The sequence below is a fragment of the Cydia fagiglandana genome, chromosome 18, assembly GCF_963556715.1.
Source record: "Cydia fagiglandana chromosome 18, ilCydFagi1.1, whole genome shotgun sequence".
Classification (NCBI taxonomy): domain Eukaryota; kingdom Metazoa; phylum Arthropoda; class Insecta; order Lepidoptera; family Tortricidae; genus Cydia; species Cydia fagiglandana.
In genome coordinates this window covers 4,206,575-4,225,882 of record NC_085949.1, presented here as the reverse complement: position 1 = coordinate 4,225,882, position 19,308 = coordinate 4,206,575, and the positions used below count along the sequence as shown (strand labels likewise).

The following is a 19,308-nucleotide window of genomic DNA, read 5'->3' as shown; positions in this document are numbered from 1 at the left end:
TGCTTTTTGGTACGGAACCCTTCGTGCGCGAGTCCGACTCGCACTTGTTTTTAGCAGCAACGTCTCACATGTTGCTTTAATGAGAGCACTCTCTCACTAGACGCACTGACATTGGATAAAGATATTGGATAGGTGAAATACCACCTTTAGTAGTAGCTACCCAAAATTTTTGTGCTCCATAATTTTTTGTTCCATTTGCGTTATTCCCCATTCTGCTTTTTAACCAGTCGTTTATTTTTAGGTACGTAGTTAATTTGATTACTGTGCCCTATCCCACAAAACTTTACAAGTGTACAATTCGACAAAATTGTTAAGTTGTAAGGGGTCATCCATTAATTACATTACACGTTTGGGGGAGGGAGGGGTCAAGAAAATGTGACATGGGGGAGGGGGGAGACACAAACTTTGTGACGTCACTTTAACTTCATCAGTAACCGAAAATTTATTTAAATTATTTTATTCGGTGTACATTTAAATAACAAGTTGTGTTCGCAAATTTAAATGATTTAGGAATAATGGAGAAATAATTCTAATTAATAATTCTATAACTATTTAAGAAGAGACCCGCATCCAGCGTCTTCCGGCGGCCTTAACAAGGTCGCCTGTCCATCTTGTGGGTGGACGTCCTACACTGCGCTCGCTAGTCCGTGGTCTCCACTCGAGCACTTTTCGACCCCATCGGCCATCTTCTCTGCGCGCAATGTGGCCTGCCCATTGCCAACTTCAGCTTGCTAATCCGGTGGGCCATGTCGGTGAAAAATATATTAAGCTCCTAAAATAATTTTAAACGGGTTACTCACGTATTAATAAGTCGAAATACCGCTCAACCTATTTCGATCCGATTATGTGCTAATTCAGGGGTCTCTCCAAACTTTTTTACCTGAGGCCCATATTGCGCCTCAGAAACTTTCGCGCGGGCCACCGTCGGTTTTTGCGCCAGGGGAGGGTGTCTGGTTGCTGCTGTCATTATTTTTTGCCTAATAACGTATATGGTTCTAATACATTTGGCGTCAAAGTATTCTCAACTCTCACAGCAAGACATAAGGTCTATATCACGTCACACAATACACACGTCACAGAATTCTCTATAATTTAAATGTAATTATGAATCTAATACGATCATTTATATTCTTCTGCTTTCATAAGTACATAATAGTTTATGATTTTTAAAAAGCGTTTTTCAATTAAAAGACATGTCAAGATCGCTTACCTTCTTGCAAGTTCTTTCTAATGCTAAAAAAAACGAACTATAGGAACAGTTCCATTCTCAATGAATGCTGAACCCCGTGGGCCGGATTGGAACGCGTCGCGGGCCTGGGTTTAGAGACCCCTGTGCTAATTAATATGTACGTTTTCACCCCCTTCTAAATTAGTAATCAGCCCTCAAGTAGAGAATCTCAATTGCCCGATCACCTTGAAGGTTAGTCAGCTGAAAACCTGCCTTTACGGAAATTGGTTCATTTGAATTTTCCAAAAGTACCTACTTATAGACTTGGGGAAGACTTGGGGTTTGGGGTGACTAAGTTATTGCCTACTGAGAATAAGAAACTTAAAATTTGCATGAATAGGAACGATAGAATATGGAGGATAGGATAAGATGACGAAAAATAATATTCTTACTTTATTATGTATTATTTTATTTATTACATACATATATAATTATATTATTTAATAGTTAAACAAATGTTAAGGGGCCCACTGATTACCAGTTCGCCGGACGGTATCGGCCTGTCAGTTAGAACAAAATTTTGACAGTTGCGAACAACTGACAGGCCGATACCGTCCGGCGGACTGTTAATCAGAGGGCACCTTTATAATAAAGTTAGTATGAATTGTTTAGTCTTTGGGCGTTGTATTTAGTTTGTCGTAATGTCGCCAGGTGGCATTGATGAGTTTTAATAAATGCGCCACCTGGGATACTAAGCGTGAACTTTAATGGTTGTTACCAGTACTTACTGGTGCGTTTTTGTTATCAGTGTAACATTAACTGCATAGATGTCGCTGTAACAAAAGAAATGTTATTTGCAATTTTTACTCTTAATTGTTTTACAAATAACGATATCTCTTGGTATTTTGCAGTCAAAAATATCAGAGGGAGCGGTAGAAGGGGCGGGAGGGGGACTACGGGCCCCACTCTGGCCTAAAGTGGATTGGGGTTATAGTTCGTTTTTTTAGCATTAGAAAGAACTCCACAGAAGCAAGCGTGCAGTTTTTGTTAGGCTCTTTAATTGTTCATAATTATTGAATTATCTAACGTAGCATGGTCAATTACATATAATTTACTTCAAATTATTACCGCCAAAAGTGCCGGATTTGGAACCACAAGCTTACTTCTGCGAAGTTCTTTCAAATGCTAAAAAAAACGGACTATAGGTATACGTTATTTTAGTATCTTCTCCATGCAGGTGTGCTCACGGTGTGGGAAATTGCCTCGCGCGTACCTATGCTCGCTCTGTGTGGACCCAGTTATTATCAAATGATATTTCGTACATAAGTTCGACTTCCGGTATACTTGTTGTATTTATCCTTAAGGTCTTAATTAGGCGGAACTCTTATCAAAACTTTTTATCAGCACCGTTATACGGTTCATTTATAATTATAAACATTGTTTATAAAAACGGTAAAGAGCGAGTCGGCTTGTAATTCAATAACTTTTCTAGTAAGTGGCATTGGGGTAATTTCGAAAGCGGGATAATTTTGAAATTCACTTATATCTAACTAAAGACTTCATTCTTACTTTTGAAAAACTTACGCTACCTATGGTAAAATCGAATTAGCCAAGTTGTGTACGTTGTGACAGCGCGAGTGACTACAAGTGAGTTGCCTCGCTGAGGCCGGCCGTTTTGCCTCGCGTGGCAACTTGGTGCAGGGTCAGTAGTTAAATACGAGTTGCAAGCGTTTGCCTCGCTAGACGTGCTCTGCGAGGCAGCTCGTGCAGTCAATGTTGATGTGATTCCATTTCTCGTCGGCTAAACTGACTGAGACTGACTCAATTAATGTCGGTTTTTTTCAACTTCATTATTAATCACATACTTTTTCTTCTTATTTTCCTGTGTAAGGTTCTCATACTTAATAATAGGTATGATTTATCTTAGCAGTAAAAGGGAAGGACAATAAATAAAATACAGAACTCAAATAAAAGCTTAGCTTTATTAGTTATTACTCGTTATATTGACGAAGAAACACCCCTCTGGTATCAACAAGTCACCATGCTCTATCACCGTTACTTCCAGAATTTTGATCAGATTTTAGTATAGCCAATTTCAACTCTCACAGCAAGACATAAGGTCTATATCACGTCACACAATACACACGTCACAGAATTCTCTATAATTTAAATGTAATTATGAATCTAATACGATCATTTATATTCTTCTGCTTTCATAAGTACATAATAGTTTATGATTTTTAAAAAGCGTTTTTCAATTAAAAGACATGTCAAGATCGCTTACCTTCTTGCAAGTTCTTTCTAATGCTAAAAAAAACGAACTATAGGAACAGTTCCATTCTCAATGAATGCTGAACCCCGTGGGCCGGATTGGAACGCGTCGCGGGCCTGGGTTTAGAGACCCCTGTGCTAATTAATATGTACGTTTTCACCCCCTTCTAAATTAGTAATCAGCCCTCAAGTAGAGAATCTCAATTGCCCGATCACCTTGAAGGTTAGTCAGCTGAAAACCTGCCTTTACGGAAATTGGTTCATTTGAATTTTCCAAAAGTACCTACTTATAGACTTGGGGAAGACTTGGGGTTTGGGGTGACTAAGTTATTGCCTACTGAGAATAAGAAACTTAAAATTTGCATGAATAGGAACGATAGAATATGGAGGATAGGATAAGATGACGAAAAATAATATTCTTACTTTATTATGTATTATTTTATTTATTACATACATATATAATTATATTATTTAATAGTTAAACAAATGTTAAGGGGCCCACTGATTACCAGTTCGCCGGACGGTATCGGCCTGTCAGTTAGAACAAAATTTTGACAGTTGCGAACAACTGACAGGCCGATACCGTCCGGCGGACTGTTAATCAGAGGGCACCTTTATAATAAAGTTAGTATGAATTGTTTAGTCTTTGGGCGTTGTATTTAGTTTGTCGTAATGTCGCCAGGTGGCATTGATGAGTTTTAATAAATGCGCCACCTGGGATACTAAGCGTGAACTTTAATGGTTGTTACCAGTACTTACTGGTGCGTTTTTGTTATCAGTGTAACATTAACTGCATAGATGTCGCTGTAACAAAAGAAATGTTATTTGCAATTTTTACTCTTAATTGTTTTACAAATAACGATATCTCTTGGTATTTTGCAGTCAAAAATATCAGAGGGAGCGGTAGAAGGGGCGGGAGGGGGACTACGGGCCCCACTCTGGCCTAAAGTGGATTGGGGTTATAGTTCGTTTTTTTAGCATTAGAAAGAACTCCACAGAAGCAAGCGTGCAGTTTTTGTTAGGCTCTTTAATTGTTCATAATTATTGAATTATCTAACGTAGCATGGTCAATTACATATAATTTACTTCAAATTATTACCGCCAAAAGTGCCGGATTTGGAACCACAAGCTTACTTCTGCGAAGTTCTTTCAAATGCTAAAAAAAACGGACTATAGGTATACGTTATTTTAGTATCTTCTCCATGCAGGTGTGCTCACGGTGTGGGAAATTGCCTCGCGCGTACCTATGCTCGCTCTGTGTGGACCCAGTTATTATCAAATGATATTTCGTACATAAGTTCGACTTCCGGTATACTTGTTGTATTTATCCTTAAGGTCTTAATTAGGCGGAACTCTTATCAAAACTTTTTATCAGCACCGTTATACGGTTCATTTATAATTATAAACATTGTTTATAAAAACGGTAAAGAGCGAGTCGGCTTGTAATTCAATAACTTTTCTAGTAAGTGGCATTGGGGTAATTTCGAAAGCGGGATAATTTTGAAATTCACTTATATCTAACTAAAGACTTCATTCTTACTTTTGAAAAACTTACGCTACCTATGGTAAAATCGAATTAGCCAAGTTGTGTACGTTGTGACAGCGCGAGTGACTACAAGTGAGTTGCCTCGCTGAGGCCGGCCGTTTTGCCTCGCGTGGCAACTTGGTGCAGGGTCAGTAGTTAAATACGAGTTGCAAGCGTTTGCCTCGCTAGACGTGCTCTGCGAGGCAGCTCGTGCAGTCAATGTTGATGTGATTCCATTTCTCGTCGGCTAAACTGACTGAGACTGACTCAATTAATGTCGGTTTTTTTCAACTTCATTATTAATCACATACTTTTTCTTCTTATTTTCCTGTGTAAGGTTCTCATACTTAATAATAGGTATGATTTATCTTAGCAGTAAAAGGGAAGGACAATAAATAAAATACAGAACTCAAATAAAAGCTTAGCTTTATTAGTTATTACTCGTTATATTGACGAAGAAACACCCCTCTGGTATCAACAAGTCACCATGCTCTATCACCGTTACTTCCAGAATTTTGATCAGATTTTAGTATAGCCAATTATTTTCCAATGTTGAGTCGCAATTCGCGATAGCCCCGCGGGGCAATTTAGACTTTTTGATACAATTTCCAACCACAATGATCCACTTTACTCTAAATACACCAACAGTGGTTAGCTAAACATTCACGGACAAAAGACACACGCTCGTAACTAAAGCATTATGACAATGTGATATTATATTAATGTATAAGTATTGTATTAAGAACCGTAATATTAATGCGTAGTTAGGTTAGGTTTGTCGTTACACTAGGTTCGAGTCTGAGGCCCACAGATTACAATAGTGACCGGTAGCCATTCCGAGACCAATACCGACATTATTCCATCTTAAAATCGCCTTTAAATTTATCTTTTTTACATCCAGAACCATATAAACATCTTTAAGTTATTTATAATATTTGTTTTATCTATAATGCGTCCCCGCCCCCCCTCGCCCCGTCTCTCCCGTATTTACAAATGGTTGCTCCTAAACTTTTAATATCCCGACGCTATTCTTAAAATTAAATACAAAAAACGCATGACTTTCTAAATTTACCTAACGTATTTTTGTCAACACTATAATTTATGAATTTTTTGATCTTTACACCCACTTTAGAAATATTCAATACAAAAATACTCTTTTTGAATAAAATTTTATACACGACGTCGAGCGACGGAGGGGCGGGGGCGCCCGAAAGAAACGCTTTGAGCCTCGTTACCTTAACATCATGAAATTTGTACTAAATACATCAGGCGAGGCGGCCGCGGGCCCACACTTAGCCGAAATGCGAGGATACCGAAAGAACGCCTAAACACTAGTCAAACTTGCGTACGCCGAGCGCCGCTACTAAAATAATTTCGTTTTTTTAAATTTTGTAACTAATTTTTAATTTATCACTGAGTCCGCGCCCGCCGCCTGCGCGCACGCCGAACAAAACGTGGATCGCTGTCGATGAAGACCACAAGGATATTGAAAATATGTTTCCATTTACTCGTTTAAATTTAATTTCATTACAAAATTATCTTTGCTTACGACGACTCGTGTAAACATTAAGAGGACACGCCTCGCTACATGGCTAGCGTCGGCAGTGTCAGTTTCGAGATCTAATAGTATTCCGTGCTCAATTTTGAAAACGTTTATTTGATACAAACAAATGATACTTAAGTACATTATCACCTAAATTTCAGCATTTCTTAATGATTTGTTCAAGTATAGAAAAGTTGATACAACTATTTGGTACATCTATATGTCTTCTAACTTCCAAAAATGAAATGCTACATACAATAGAGTCTATTACAATTTTCGAAAATTTAGGAACCATAATACCCAAACGTGAAACCAAATACATTCTATATTGTTTTTTATTTATAATTAATTTTGAAAATAATTACATATATCTTTCATAATGATAGCCCAACGACACCTTTAGACGGAATCGAAGTACTAAAAGAGTAACATAAATATCCCATACATCAATATACCAAACAGAATACTCTATCTCTACATTACAAAGCTTCCAAACCAACTGACGTTGCCGAAAGGGCAATTTCAATAAATCTACATACATTATAGATACAAACATGAGTTTTAAAGTCAACACCGAATTTTGTACTTTTTCCGCGGGATAGCTCCCAGCATCACTGTGGACTAATATTTCGATGTTTCAAGCTTGAGTCTTTACACTAATTTAGAAAATTGTCAACCAATAACTTAGATATAAAGAACCGCGCGATCCGTTGTGGTCTTGCGCAGTGTATCGCTCAAGTAAAAAATCCGGATAAAACATGCTTGAAAACTTTTTCAAATGGTTCCTCTGTCTTATAAACATATCCTAAAAGTTCACGGCTCCTAGTCTGAAAATACGGTTTCGGTTGAGTACTGTCGATGGGAAATCAATATGTTCTATTGTAATGTGTGTGTGTAGCCTGCGAATATTTCTAGTACATATGAAGAGTCTATGGAGAGATCGGAATAACGGATTCATTACTTACTAAAGGATTACTCCGGCTGACAGTGTAGAGCTAAAAAGTTAAATCTGTTGCGTCTCTGTACTTAAATCTTTAGAGTAAACGTAATCAATTCCATTCTTCAATTCATGGCTGAAGATGTGTCAGTCAGTTTCTAGAAAATTCTTCTTAGCTCTAAATTGTCATTATTTATGGTAAGAACAAAACAGACAACATTTAACAAAAACATCGTAACGTAACATATGACACCCTGCGGCGACTGACGGGAAGACGCTCATGGGAACTGAAACCGGGCTATTACTGGCCTGTTTGATGGGTGGGAATTCGAACTTCGAATTCGGACTAGGGAAATTTGGAACTTAAAACCGGCTGCCAAAAGGGGGAGGCTGCGTGTTTGATGTGATGTCTTAAAGTATCCGTATCTCTCACCTAACCTGAACGCTATTCTAAGCACACCAGTCGACGCCTGGTCCGTCCTAAACTGAGGTACTCTTATATTATTGTAATAGTTCAAATGGTTACAAATTAAACGATAACAAACGTGTCAATATCAAATGAAAAATGCTTACACCTGCTTAGCTAGGCCGGCCGCCTGCCTAACTCGGATTACATACTCGAAAATCAGGATGATATAACATTTGTACAATTCCGCAAATCAATTCGCAATTCTCCAGTTTCTATTGTGGTTCACTTAAAACTGTGGCTAGATAGTTAACTCGATAATTGTCATCTGTATTAAAACTATCGTATATGTACATGGCTATACATCTCTGTACACTATCTATCAATATATCTATAGGAAGCGTGAAAATAATTTTTCTTCTGTCGAACCAAGGATGTGAAAATGAAAGTGTTCCTTGCGTGGGGCGGACGGCCGGCATCTACATGTTATAACAAATACATCGAGTTGTGCGGGCTCGTTGCCTCGCGCGGCGCGCGCCAGGTTGGGCCAAGCTGCCTCGCACTGCCGCTAGCCTCTGCGAGGCAGACTCCGTATCTGACTGGCTCGCGCCGCGCGACGCTCGTGGCGTCGCGCTACATATATCTACGAATCAAACTAATTAATCTTCTATAGTATAATAGTGTGTGTATGTATACTGTTCGTTAGAACGCGCAAGTAGCGCGGACGCCGCGCACCGGCTTCGGTTGGGCAGTAGGTACTATTGAGGGCCCTTTTCAATTAATTTTATTACTTTTTCTTGTAAAAAATCAACATTTTTGAAGGCACTTCTGATCGGACGAGGTGGCCCAGTGGATTTTTGTGTATGTCAGCCGAAAGTGGTGGAGTATGATTTTGTATTATTTTTGATGGGGTCTGGTCTATTGTGTGTTGCCTTCAACTATTGTTTTCTGTTCGGGTGTGGATCGAATGTCTATGAGTGCGTGAGAGCCGGCGCGAGGCGCCCGCCTGCGAGGCGGGCGGCTTCCCTCTCGACTGTAAAAACTCCTAAATGTAATACAGAATTCGGAAAAGTAAATACCTGAACTACATGAGTACCCAGTTAACTGTAATAGATATGAAGATTTGGATTAGCATATTGTATATTTGAGTGTCGAGGGGAAGATGCGCGCGTCGCAAAGCCTGGCGCGTTTTTGGAAAAGATTATTCTTCTAACAAATATCAACTTAACCCTATCTGTCCTCAGACAACTGAACTTGAACCGACCTGCCGAGACCTTAATACAAACAAGGATGCTTACTGTAATTTCAACTAAAGATGTGTAATGTTATTTGAATTTCTGTGTCTGTCTATTTTATCGTAAAATCCTCTGCAAGAACACAAAACCGGCTATCAGTATAAAAATAATTTGTTAAATATTAGTTTTATTTGTGGATCGAAAAATAACCCTGCTCTATTGTACTAATAACTATGGTTAACGTTAAATATCCCTAAAATAATTAAGACGAGGTAAGGGTTGACAATTTTGTGCCTCCGAGGGCCAACAACCAACTCAACATGCAACGCAACTGGAACTTGCTCCGAAGGAAAGGAAAAGGATAGAAAACGAAATAAAAACAACCAAAATCAAAACTTAAGCAATTAATATATTAATCGTTTTTTTTCTTAAAGAATAAATCAATAAATGATTTTTAAGATAATATACACAACTATAAAACCATTTTAAGATAATACTTAATAATAATATAATAATAATTATATATAGCGAAATATATTATGTGCAGAAATAAAATTCTAGGTGACTTAAATTTTCTCTTACTCGATAACCTAATGAATTGTCTAGAGCGCTTGCGCGCGTCCCACGTCCAACTTCAAAATTTATAATTTAATTTAACTTTTTTTATTAATAATTTTGATTCTGAAGGCCTAAATGCGAGTGTCGTATAATTTTGGTGTGCGAAACATTTTTTCCAAAAGTTTTGTTTTGTTTCTCGAGCTGGCTCGAGGCGTGTTGCCTCGGCGAGGCGTGTTGCCTCGGGGAGGCCTACTCGAGTTGTTCGAGGAAGTTTGGCGACTTGAAGTACTCGGGCACGGGGTCATCGAGCCGCGAGATCACCTTGTAGATGGACTTCTTCCAGCTCTGCTCGGTGTCCTTGCCGCCCTGGATGGCTCGGAAGAACTCGCGCAGCGTCTGCTCCACCACGTATCTGAAGTTGGGCGGAACCTGGAAATACAACCACATTGCTATTAACATTGGTATACCTACTTTGTATAAGGCAATGTAAAACCTCCCAACTATAGTACAAAGCTCCCAACTATGGTCCAAAATTAACTATATTTTTTTTCGTTCAGGTGTATTTTACTGTATTTTTTGTAGTTCTAAGACAAGGTATGTTTATAAAAGAGAAGAAAAAGCTCGGAGTAAACCAAAAGGAACGTTCGTACTTAAATTAGGTGTATAACTAGAGATGCACCGGATATTCGGTCACTATCCGGTATCCGGCCAGATATTAAAATATATTCCGGATAGGCCGGATACCGGATAGTAACCGAATATCCGGTGCATCTCTAGTTATTATACACCTAATTTAAGAAACATTAGCAAAGAGGCTTCCTCGCACAACGTATATTTAAGCATTGCAATTCAGTGAGGTAATGCTGCCAGCGTCTACGGTACCTTGCCGAGGGGCGATTTTTTTATTGTAGTTTAGGTTTTATTTTTATTAATTTAGTATAATTTTAGTTTATAAGTTTTTATACAACATTTATATTTATTGAATAAAATTAAAGTATCTAAAAAAAATTAAGAAACTCACCTCAATATGGTTATTCCTGTTATAGTGCAAATTGAGGACCCGGTAGAGCTCCGAGTCCCCGGCGACATGGATGTCGTCTGCCGTCTTCAGACCCTCGCTGATGGCCTGCCGGGCGTATTTCTCCATCTGGATGTAGTAGAACTCCCTGGAAATACGAAAAAAAGAACGTTATTATTGAAGAACATACATTAAAGCTATAGATATAGTATCAATTTTATCGATAAATGATGAAAGTTCTATATCTACACTTCCGTAGGTACACACACAACTAATCCGATTTCCGAAATCTAAGGTTCTGTGGGGTAAGACAGGTAACAGGTAACAGTATATGTGGATTTCTACAAGTGCTTGTCTTGCCCTAGTGTCTACACAACTACCTAATAAATAAATAAATAAATATTATAGGACATTCTTACACAGATTGACTAAGTCCCACAGTAAGCTCAAGAAGGCTTGTGTTGTGGGTACTCAGACAACGATATATATAATATACAAATACTTAAATACATAGAAAACACCCATGACTCAGGAACAAATATTTGTATCATCATACAAATAAATGCCCTTACTGGGATTCGCACCCAGGACCATCGGCTTCGCAGGCAGGGTCACTACCCACTAGGCCAGACCGGTCGTCAAACCTAACCGAAAAAACCTAAACCTAAACTTAACCCTAATCGAAACCACACCTAAACCTAATCGAAAAAAAAAATCCGAAATCTAAGGTTCTGTGGGGTAAGACAGGTAACAGGTGTGTGGATTTGTACAAGTGTTTGTCTTGCCCTAGTGTTAGTCTTACCCGATCTTACCTTAAATCATAAAAGTTCAAATTGTCCAGAACCTAATCCTACAAGTTTATATAAACTATATTCTGTTGATAGAATTATTATTTAATGTATACATTTTGTTTATATCATATACCTGCATGAAAATGGAAGGAAAACCTAATATTTAACAATAACAAGACTAACAATTGTATACATATTAAATTTCAATACCTATGCGCCACCCACAAAGGGTATATTTATCGCCTAAAATAAAATCTCAATCATATGACACATGATCCAATAACACTCGAATATTTACCGAGCCGTAAGTACGTGTATCTCTAAGTCGAGTCGAGTCGATGCTCGAGCCTCTCGCTCGCACTTATCTTTTTAATTGGCACTCGACGAAGGCACTAATTGACTAAGTAAATGAAGTGCCTAAATAATTAGACGTCTTTTCGCTGAAAACGTTCCGCCCTAATTAGGGTTTAACCGCATTGATAGAACTATATTTGGACGTTTTTCATGCTATGTGTATTCTGGGGTAATTGGTGTTAAAAAAAAACTAGAAAATTTTCAAAAGTTCTTTTGTGCGTCATTTTTCGTGTCTAAATTACCATGTATCTTCTCAATTATTTAAAATTCATATGAAAATGACTTTAAAAAACTCGGTTGATGGCTATTTCAACTGCCTGCCTGCTTCACAAATAATAAAAAAATAAAATAAAAAATCTGCATGTCTTTAGTCATTTGTTTTGTTTTGGGCAGTATTATTCAATGTGTCACAATATGTAATTATAGAAAAATAGTGTGACATAAGACATAAAATAGTAGAAATTAAATAAAATGGAACTAATAAAATCAAGACTAAATTGTTGCTATGTCATATTTATGTCATATTTATGTAATATGTTGTATTTTACGTCAAAAATGTGACAGTTACGTAAGAAGTGGCGCCCTCAATAATTTCCTACAATTTCTTGACTATATTGATTATATTTTGTATCGAGTGTAATGCGTAACACTTCGATATCTTTTATAATAATTACTTTCAGATGTCTCAGCTTATTTGTCCGAGAACAGATGTTGTACAAAGTTCAAGTGGGTTCTAAGTGCGTCATAAGTAGAAATAAAATATGATTCTAATATGCTGATAATATCGTGCGTCAAGAACTTTAGAATTTTAATGGCCGAATGAAAATAATTAGTGGCCATGTGTAAAATAAACTTTTAAATAAGATTAGCGACATTAAACATTTGGGTGATGAAATACTTATTAAGTTTTCCTTGTTTTGTTCTGTAAATAATTCCTTGCGCGATAAGTTTATTTCTTTGCAAAAAAACTGAGCCAACACAAATCAATTACAAACCACGCGAGAATACGCGTCACAAGTTTCAAAAGTGAAAAAGGCTGAATGCGAACTCGTAAGTAATTAGCCTCGCGAGTCTCGAACGATTCGCTCTCGTAAGCGAAGCGAAGATAGCGAACCGTAGCAAGCGAAGCGAGTTGAGCGAAGCGAAGCTGGCTAATCAAATCCTCGACGCCCCTGAGCACTTTTTACTTTTTTCTCACTCAAGTGTCAGGCACACGTCTATTAATGTCGTTCATTAGCCTTCGTCACTGGAAACTTAATTGTTTGACGTCGCGTAGTTTGAGTTTTGAGTCAACGTTCATTATAGAGTTCGTCTGTCTCAGTTTTCCATTTCGATTTTTTTCTCGTTTTACACATTGTATTTCGTATGTCTTTTTTACCTACGTCTAAATTTAGTCTACACACAATACCCACTTCATATAGGGTACCTACCTAATTGTGTCAGTTTACCGTCCGGTGTCAATTTCCGCCCACTTGACGGATTAGCAAGTAATACATTTCATATCATTATTCATATTTTTATATCTATAGATAATTTTTATAGATATTAAGGATTGCAATAAGTCCAAATTTGTGCAGCAATGAAGGTTTATATTAAAATTTCGTCAAGTGGATGGAAACTAACACCGGACGAAAACTAGCGTGATGACGTGAATGACCCTAGATTTTAATAGATCCATGCTATGTCAAAAGTAAAAATCTTATCACTTATCCTATCAAATCAAAGTCTAATACTTATACCTACTCACTAACACATTGCGAAAACTGCAAATTTCACCTTCACAAACTTCGTATGGAAATGCAAACTTTCTAGTCAGATAAGAACAAACGAAGCTCGAAGATAACGATCGTTCAAGCAATTTGTAAGCAAGTAGCGTTCGCGGGCCCACATGGCCGATGCGGGCCGAAAGAAGTACCTAATTTTACGATACGGGACTTAAGTGGAACAACCCCTTTGTTTTCGAAAAAAGTAGTTGAAGATAGTTCTTAATTTAAACAGATTATGAATACCTACTTTTATATTTTTTAACAGACTTCAATTTCATGTTCTGTATTCGGTTGTGGCTATTTTTTTTTGATGTAGGTAGCATTAGGTCTTTTACGGTAGATTTGGAGTTAAACTCCAAATAAAATATAAAACGGAGTAAATCTGGTATTTCAAGATACGATTTAGATACAAATAAAATAATCTAACACAAGTAGGTTTGGCTGGATTGATACAGTTTTTTTGACAAAAACCGTTACATTCTGAATCAGCTGTTCGTTTTGCGATTCAACGTTTTTAAATCCAACGGCTTTGCAAAGCTAAGCTCAAGCTCAAGCTAAAATAATCTTTGATAGTTGGGTATAAAGTCTAAATTAAAATAGCTAGACGTATTAAATATTGCGAAATAAAATATAACAATTGTCAACGCTCGTAATTGACGCGGTACTAAAAATTCAACTCTAATCATATGGCTTTACGGTTTTAATTTCTTTGAAGTCAAGTCGATTAGTGGTGCAAAAAAGGCATCGGGATTTCTTAAGAAAACGCATCTTGCTACCTGCATGTGCCAACGTCTTGGGTAACATTGTTTGATGCTGGCCGTTTGCAAAAACTATCGTTTAAAGACGATGGTAGGTCAACGTTGTGTTCCTTCGAATTTTAAATATAATCCGGACGCGATTCTTGATAGACCATTTTTAAAATTGGAACAGATTTTCTTTTTAATCTGTTGTTTACATTTTCTAAATGGCCAGGATTAAGATAATAATATGCCATGCAGATATTTCCGACTCAATTTTTTTACACTTTTTAAGTAGTAGAGTCAGACCAAGAAAACTCTGCATTATGATGTCTGATTGTGATAGCCCACGCAGTGCAAGTGTTATTATAAACGTCAAACATCTATGATATCATGAAGTATGAATAACACTTGCACTGCGTGGGCTATCAAAATCACTGCAGACTTTTCTTGGTCTAACAACTGTAAGTTGTTTCAGTACTTAACTTTATAACTGCTTTTTAAAACATTTTAAACCAAATCTTAAGTCAGTGCAAATTTAAAGTCAATTGATAATGTATGCCCAAGAAAATAAAATAAAAAGGTAAACACAATGTGCAAAGCGGGGAGACCGTCTTGTGGTCCCCCTCAAGGGATTCGATTCCCGTGTGAACTCCGTTTAAGGGACCATAGAGTTACGAAGTACGTTATAGTCGCACCAATAAAAGTCTGCAGCGGGTTTGATAGCCCACGCAGTGTAAGTGTTATTTATACGTCATAATTTCATAGAAGTTTGACGTTTAAAATGACACTTGCACTGCGTGGGCTATCAAAATCGCTGCAGACTTTTTACGGTCTTACTCTAGCACGTTGTCATTTGGGAACAAATCGGGCCTACCGCGAACCACGTTCGACGTTTTGCCTCTCTGTCGCACTTGTAAATATGTACGTAAGTGTGACAGGGAGGCAACACATCGAACAGCAAATACACCTAAACCTTCCTCAAGAATCACTCTATTGATGTGTGAAAACCGCATGAACCGTTCAGTAGTTTATGAGTTTATCGCGAACAAACACACAGACAGACGTGGCGGGTGACTTAGTATTATAAGGTGTAGTGATTTTAAAATTCTAAGTTAGGGTGGAGATTTACAAGTTGAAACAATTTTAACATGTCATAACTAATCAGTTACAATCACTAGACTCAATGTAAATTTATATATACAAAGTAACTCGTTTTCATTGCTATCGAGTGTATATTAGAGCCATAATTTCTTTTTCGCCACACCAGCTCGGAAAGGCTTACTTTGCACTTCAAAATATAGCAAGGTTGCACTTGCTATATGCATATGCTATATTCACATGTGAGGCAAAGTAATCAAAGGCAAATTTTGAGTTGTTTTCTTATGTTTGCTGGTAGAATTGACTTTTAAATGACGATTTTGGATGATAAATCATTCATTTGAATTTGATTTTGTTTGATATTTTACATTTAATATTTGCTTCGGATTAATGTGGTGAATAATTTTGTGTTTCACTCGGGGGCAAAATGTATTTAACCCTCGTGTTTTGAAACCCTCGCAACGCTCAAGATTCTATTTTTCGAAGCACTCGCTACGCTCGTGGTTCAATTATGGAATTTTTCGCTTGCTCGTGTATCAATATTAGCACGAGCGGTTAAACAACAACTTTGCCCCCTTGTGAAACAAATAACTATTGCCGCTTCTACGCTTCCTAAGTCCTCGCCAAGACGTTAGGGGACAGTGTTCATTGTTTACTTGCTACTTGGAACCCGATTTCCCGCCATTGGGAGATGTGGGAATATCTTAAATAGGTTAACTAATAATAATGTTAATAATGTTTAATAAGATAGGGGCGTTACATTCGCAGTACTGAGATATTGTGTTCGGAGAATTTTGTGGGTTGTTATAGAACACATAACTTTTATAGAATGGATATTAATATAGTGTGCAAAGCCGACATTTTTTTAAATAAAAATATAATAATCTCGGGTGGGATTAGTTGGTACCTACTTGGCGGCTCTGGGTGCGTAGCCAACATGCCAATCGTTTATGCTCTGTAACGAACGATACGCAACTGTCACTGTCGCACTAATATGGAAGAGTGATAGAGACACAGCGTTTCATTGTCGTAGCGCAAGCGATTGTTACCTTGGCTAGGCACCTTGGGAGGCCACCGCTCTACCAACTGAGCTACCAAAGTTTTAGGGCCGACGTTCGACGTGTTGCCTCTCTGTCGCACTTGTAAATTCGTACGTAAGAGTGACAGGGAGGCAACACGTCGAACGTGATACGCGGTAGGCCCTCTGATTCCGGCGAATATTTCTACATTATGACTACCTACATTTTCGTATTCAATTCTCACAAATAATTATTTTATCCCATTGCGGTATGATCAATTCTTTAGGTACCTAATATTTTTATTCTGAAGGAAGGAATATTTATTTTTGCATAATCCTAACCTTATTTCAATTTTAATTTTACACCAGCCATAACCTTCAAAACAAACGCAATCGTGATTTCAGAAGAACAATTGACGATACATAAACCTATAAATATCACCTTATTTCCTACCAACCGAACATAATGAACGTCAAAACTCATAACCGTTAAAAACGAAACGCGTTACAACTTTAAAATTCGAACCAACTTACGCCCCTCTAGTTCCAAGGCCATAGTTTCCAAACACCACTGACTTTTTGAATTTCGAAACACTCATTGCGATCGTTCCCAAATACAATGGTTATTAAAGCGAGTTCACCTGTGTGGGTGCGTCTGTGTGTGTGAGTGGACGGTCCAGCTTTCGAGAGCCGATGACTGCAATGGACAGAGTATGTAAGGTGTAGTCTCTACCTTTTTTACGTATTTTTGTTTTATGGGGTATTGCACGATCGACTTTACAAATATCTTTACAAGACAACGTTCCAAATATATATTTGCACGACCTTTGCCCTGTTTATCAAAAGCTTGTAACGTGTAATACAAGTGGAAGTCCCTTCTTGACAGCTTTTGTTAGAAAGGGACTTCCACTTCTATTACAAGTTACAAGATGGCACTTATTGTCAATGTATTAATGGCATGTAAATATATTTATATGAACGTTGACTTGAACATATGTTTGTGACTGTACAGCCGTAATAATTGAGAATATAATTCTATGGAAAGTGGAGATTTACAAATTATAAGTGGTATAAAAATAATAGGTATAGACGTTTAATGAAACAATAAATATTTTTAACTGTAAATGTAAGTAGGTATATATCTATTCGTGAAAGGAAAGGCGTTGTAATTATGTTTTAAAGGAAAACTGATGTTATCCTCGACATATGCCATACTGTATATATTTTTGCTAAGTTACATAATACGCAAATACACTGTGACAGCGATAAAACTTCATCCCAATGTGTTAATTTCAGCACATCAACCGACAAAGTTGCCACATTCAAACTTCCAAAAACCGACGTAACATTCAGCGGTCAAATCAACCTCAATATAAAACTTCAAGCATAGTCCAACTACCAAATATTCGTCGTTATTAAAGAAGTTAATTTTGGCAACTTTGATCTCTCTACTTTTTTTTAGTCTGTGCTGAAAGTTGCACGGCGCGCCGCACACATACACAACGCACACACACATGCATAGTAAAAGCGAGTAAACTAATACCGGGCGGATTAATGCTTCAGTTAGTGAAAAAACTTTTTTTCAGACTGCATCGTCCGACCCAGGGGTGGACTGAGGTGGTTTTTTATATTGACACGTTACTAGCCTTTGCGCACGGTTTTTGGCGCGTCTAAACATATAGTTGTATATTTTTACATTTATCGTGGCGTAATTTTTTTCTTTGTAATTTCTTTTACCTATTTTCATATAGTCAAAAATCCAGCGAATAGTCCTGACTTGGCTTTGAATTTTTCATATCGGATTTTAATTCATAAACCACAAACATAGATATTTCGTATAGTTCGTTTTTTTAGCATTAGAAAAAAGGTAAACAATCTTGATGTGTCTTTTAATTGAAAAACACATTTTAAAAATAAGTTACGGCAAATATGTAACAATTATGAATCTAATACGATCATTTATATTCTTCTGCTTTCATAAGTAATAGTTATTGATTTTTGAAAAGCGTTTTTCAATTAAAAGACATGTCAAGATCGCTTACCTTCTTGCGAGTTCTTTCTAATGCTAAAAAATCGAACTATAGATATGACGATATTAATACAAAGAAAACTATATTTTTATATTAATTCTTTGGTTAATTGGTAAATAAGGCAATGTGGCAATTTATTTAAGAATTGATAATGAATAATTTTGCATCCAACAAAAATGATTTTTCTCAAATAAAATCTCCATAGTTTTCGTGTACGTTGTTGCCTTGCCGTGAAGACTAAACATATGCACAGTTATGTTTTTTTAAGCCTAAACAGTTATAAAAAAGATAAAGTGCCATTATTGACCTACTTGTCTTCACATAAACACCTTTTGCTTTCTTATCGGTCGGCCGCTCGTTCTAAGCAACCGTATGCGGGTAGTTTGCATATTTTGACTTTCGCGAATACACTTACGGTACCTATTATGATATGAAATTATTATACCTGACGCAGCGAATGTTTATCTCTGTGACAGATCCTCCAAGTTGCTTTTGAATAGACTTCATTTGAAAAGTAATAGAAGAAATAGGTATAGGTATATTTCTAAATAAAAATGTGTTAAAGTACCAAAAAAAGTTTAAAAATATTTGACATTGACAGTTACTCCGTACAGAAAAAAATAACTGTCATAGGGATCAGTCCAATTCGGCCTAATAAAGACACTCTGAATATAAACTATATAAAAGGAAAATCAAACAAGTAATATTATGTAATTGGTGGTTCAATCTCGAAACTCTCGAAATTCGTATTTGGTAAATATTTCATATTGACATTATTAGCACAATTTCCGTATGAAATTATCCGGTTAATACCTACATACATATAAAGTCCTGCTTATATTATGTTACC

The 19,308-nt window shown here is 37.0% G+C and overlaps 1 protein-coding gene across 1 annotated transcript in view; it reads right to left on the bottom strand.

Annotated features, from left to right (window-relative positions):
* Positions 1–5,373: 5,373 nt before the first annotated feature.
* LOC134673265 (homeobox protein prospero) overlaps positions 5,374–19,308 on the bottom strand; it is a 152,216-nt gene continuing 138,281 nt past the window's right edge. Inside the window, exons 6-7 of the mRNA XM_063531230.1 lie at positions 10,665–10,809; positions 5,374–10,072 (exon numbers count right to left, since the gene is read on the bottom strand). Of these exons, the coding sequence (XP_063387300.1) occupies positions 9,893–10,072; positions 10,665–10,809 (325 nt within the window). The 3' untranslated portion in view covers positions 5,374–9,892. The remainder of the gene's footprint in view (positions 10,073–10,664; positions 10,810–19,308) is intronic.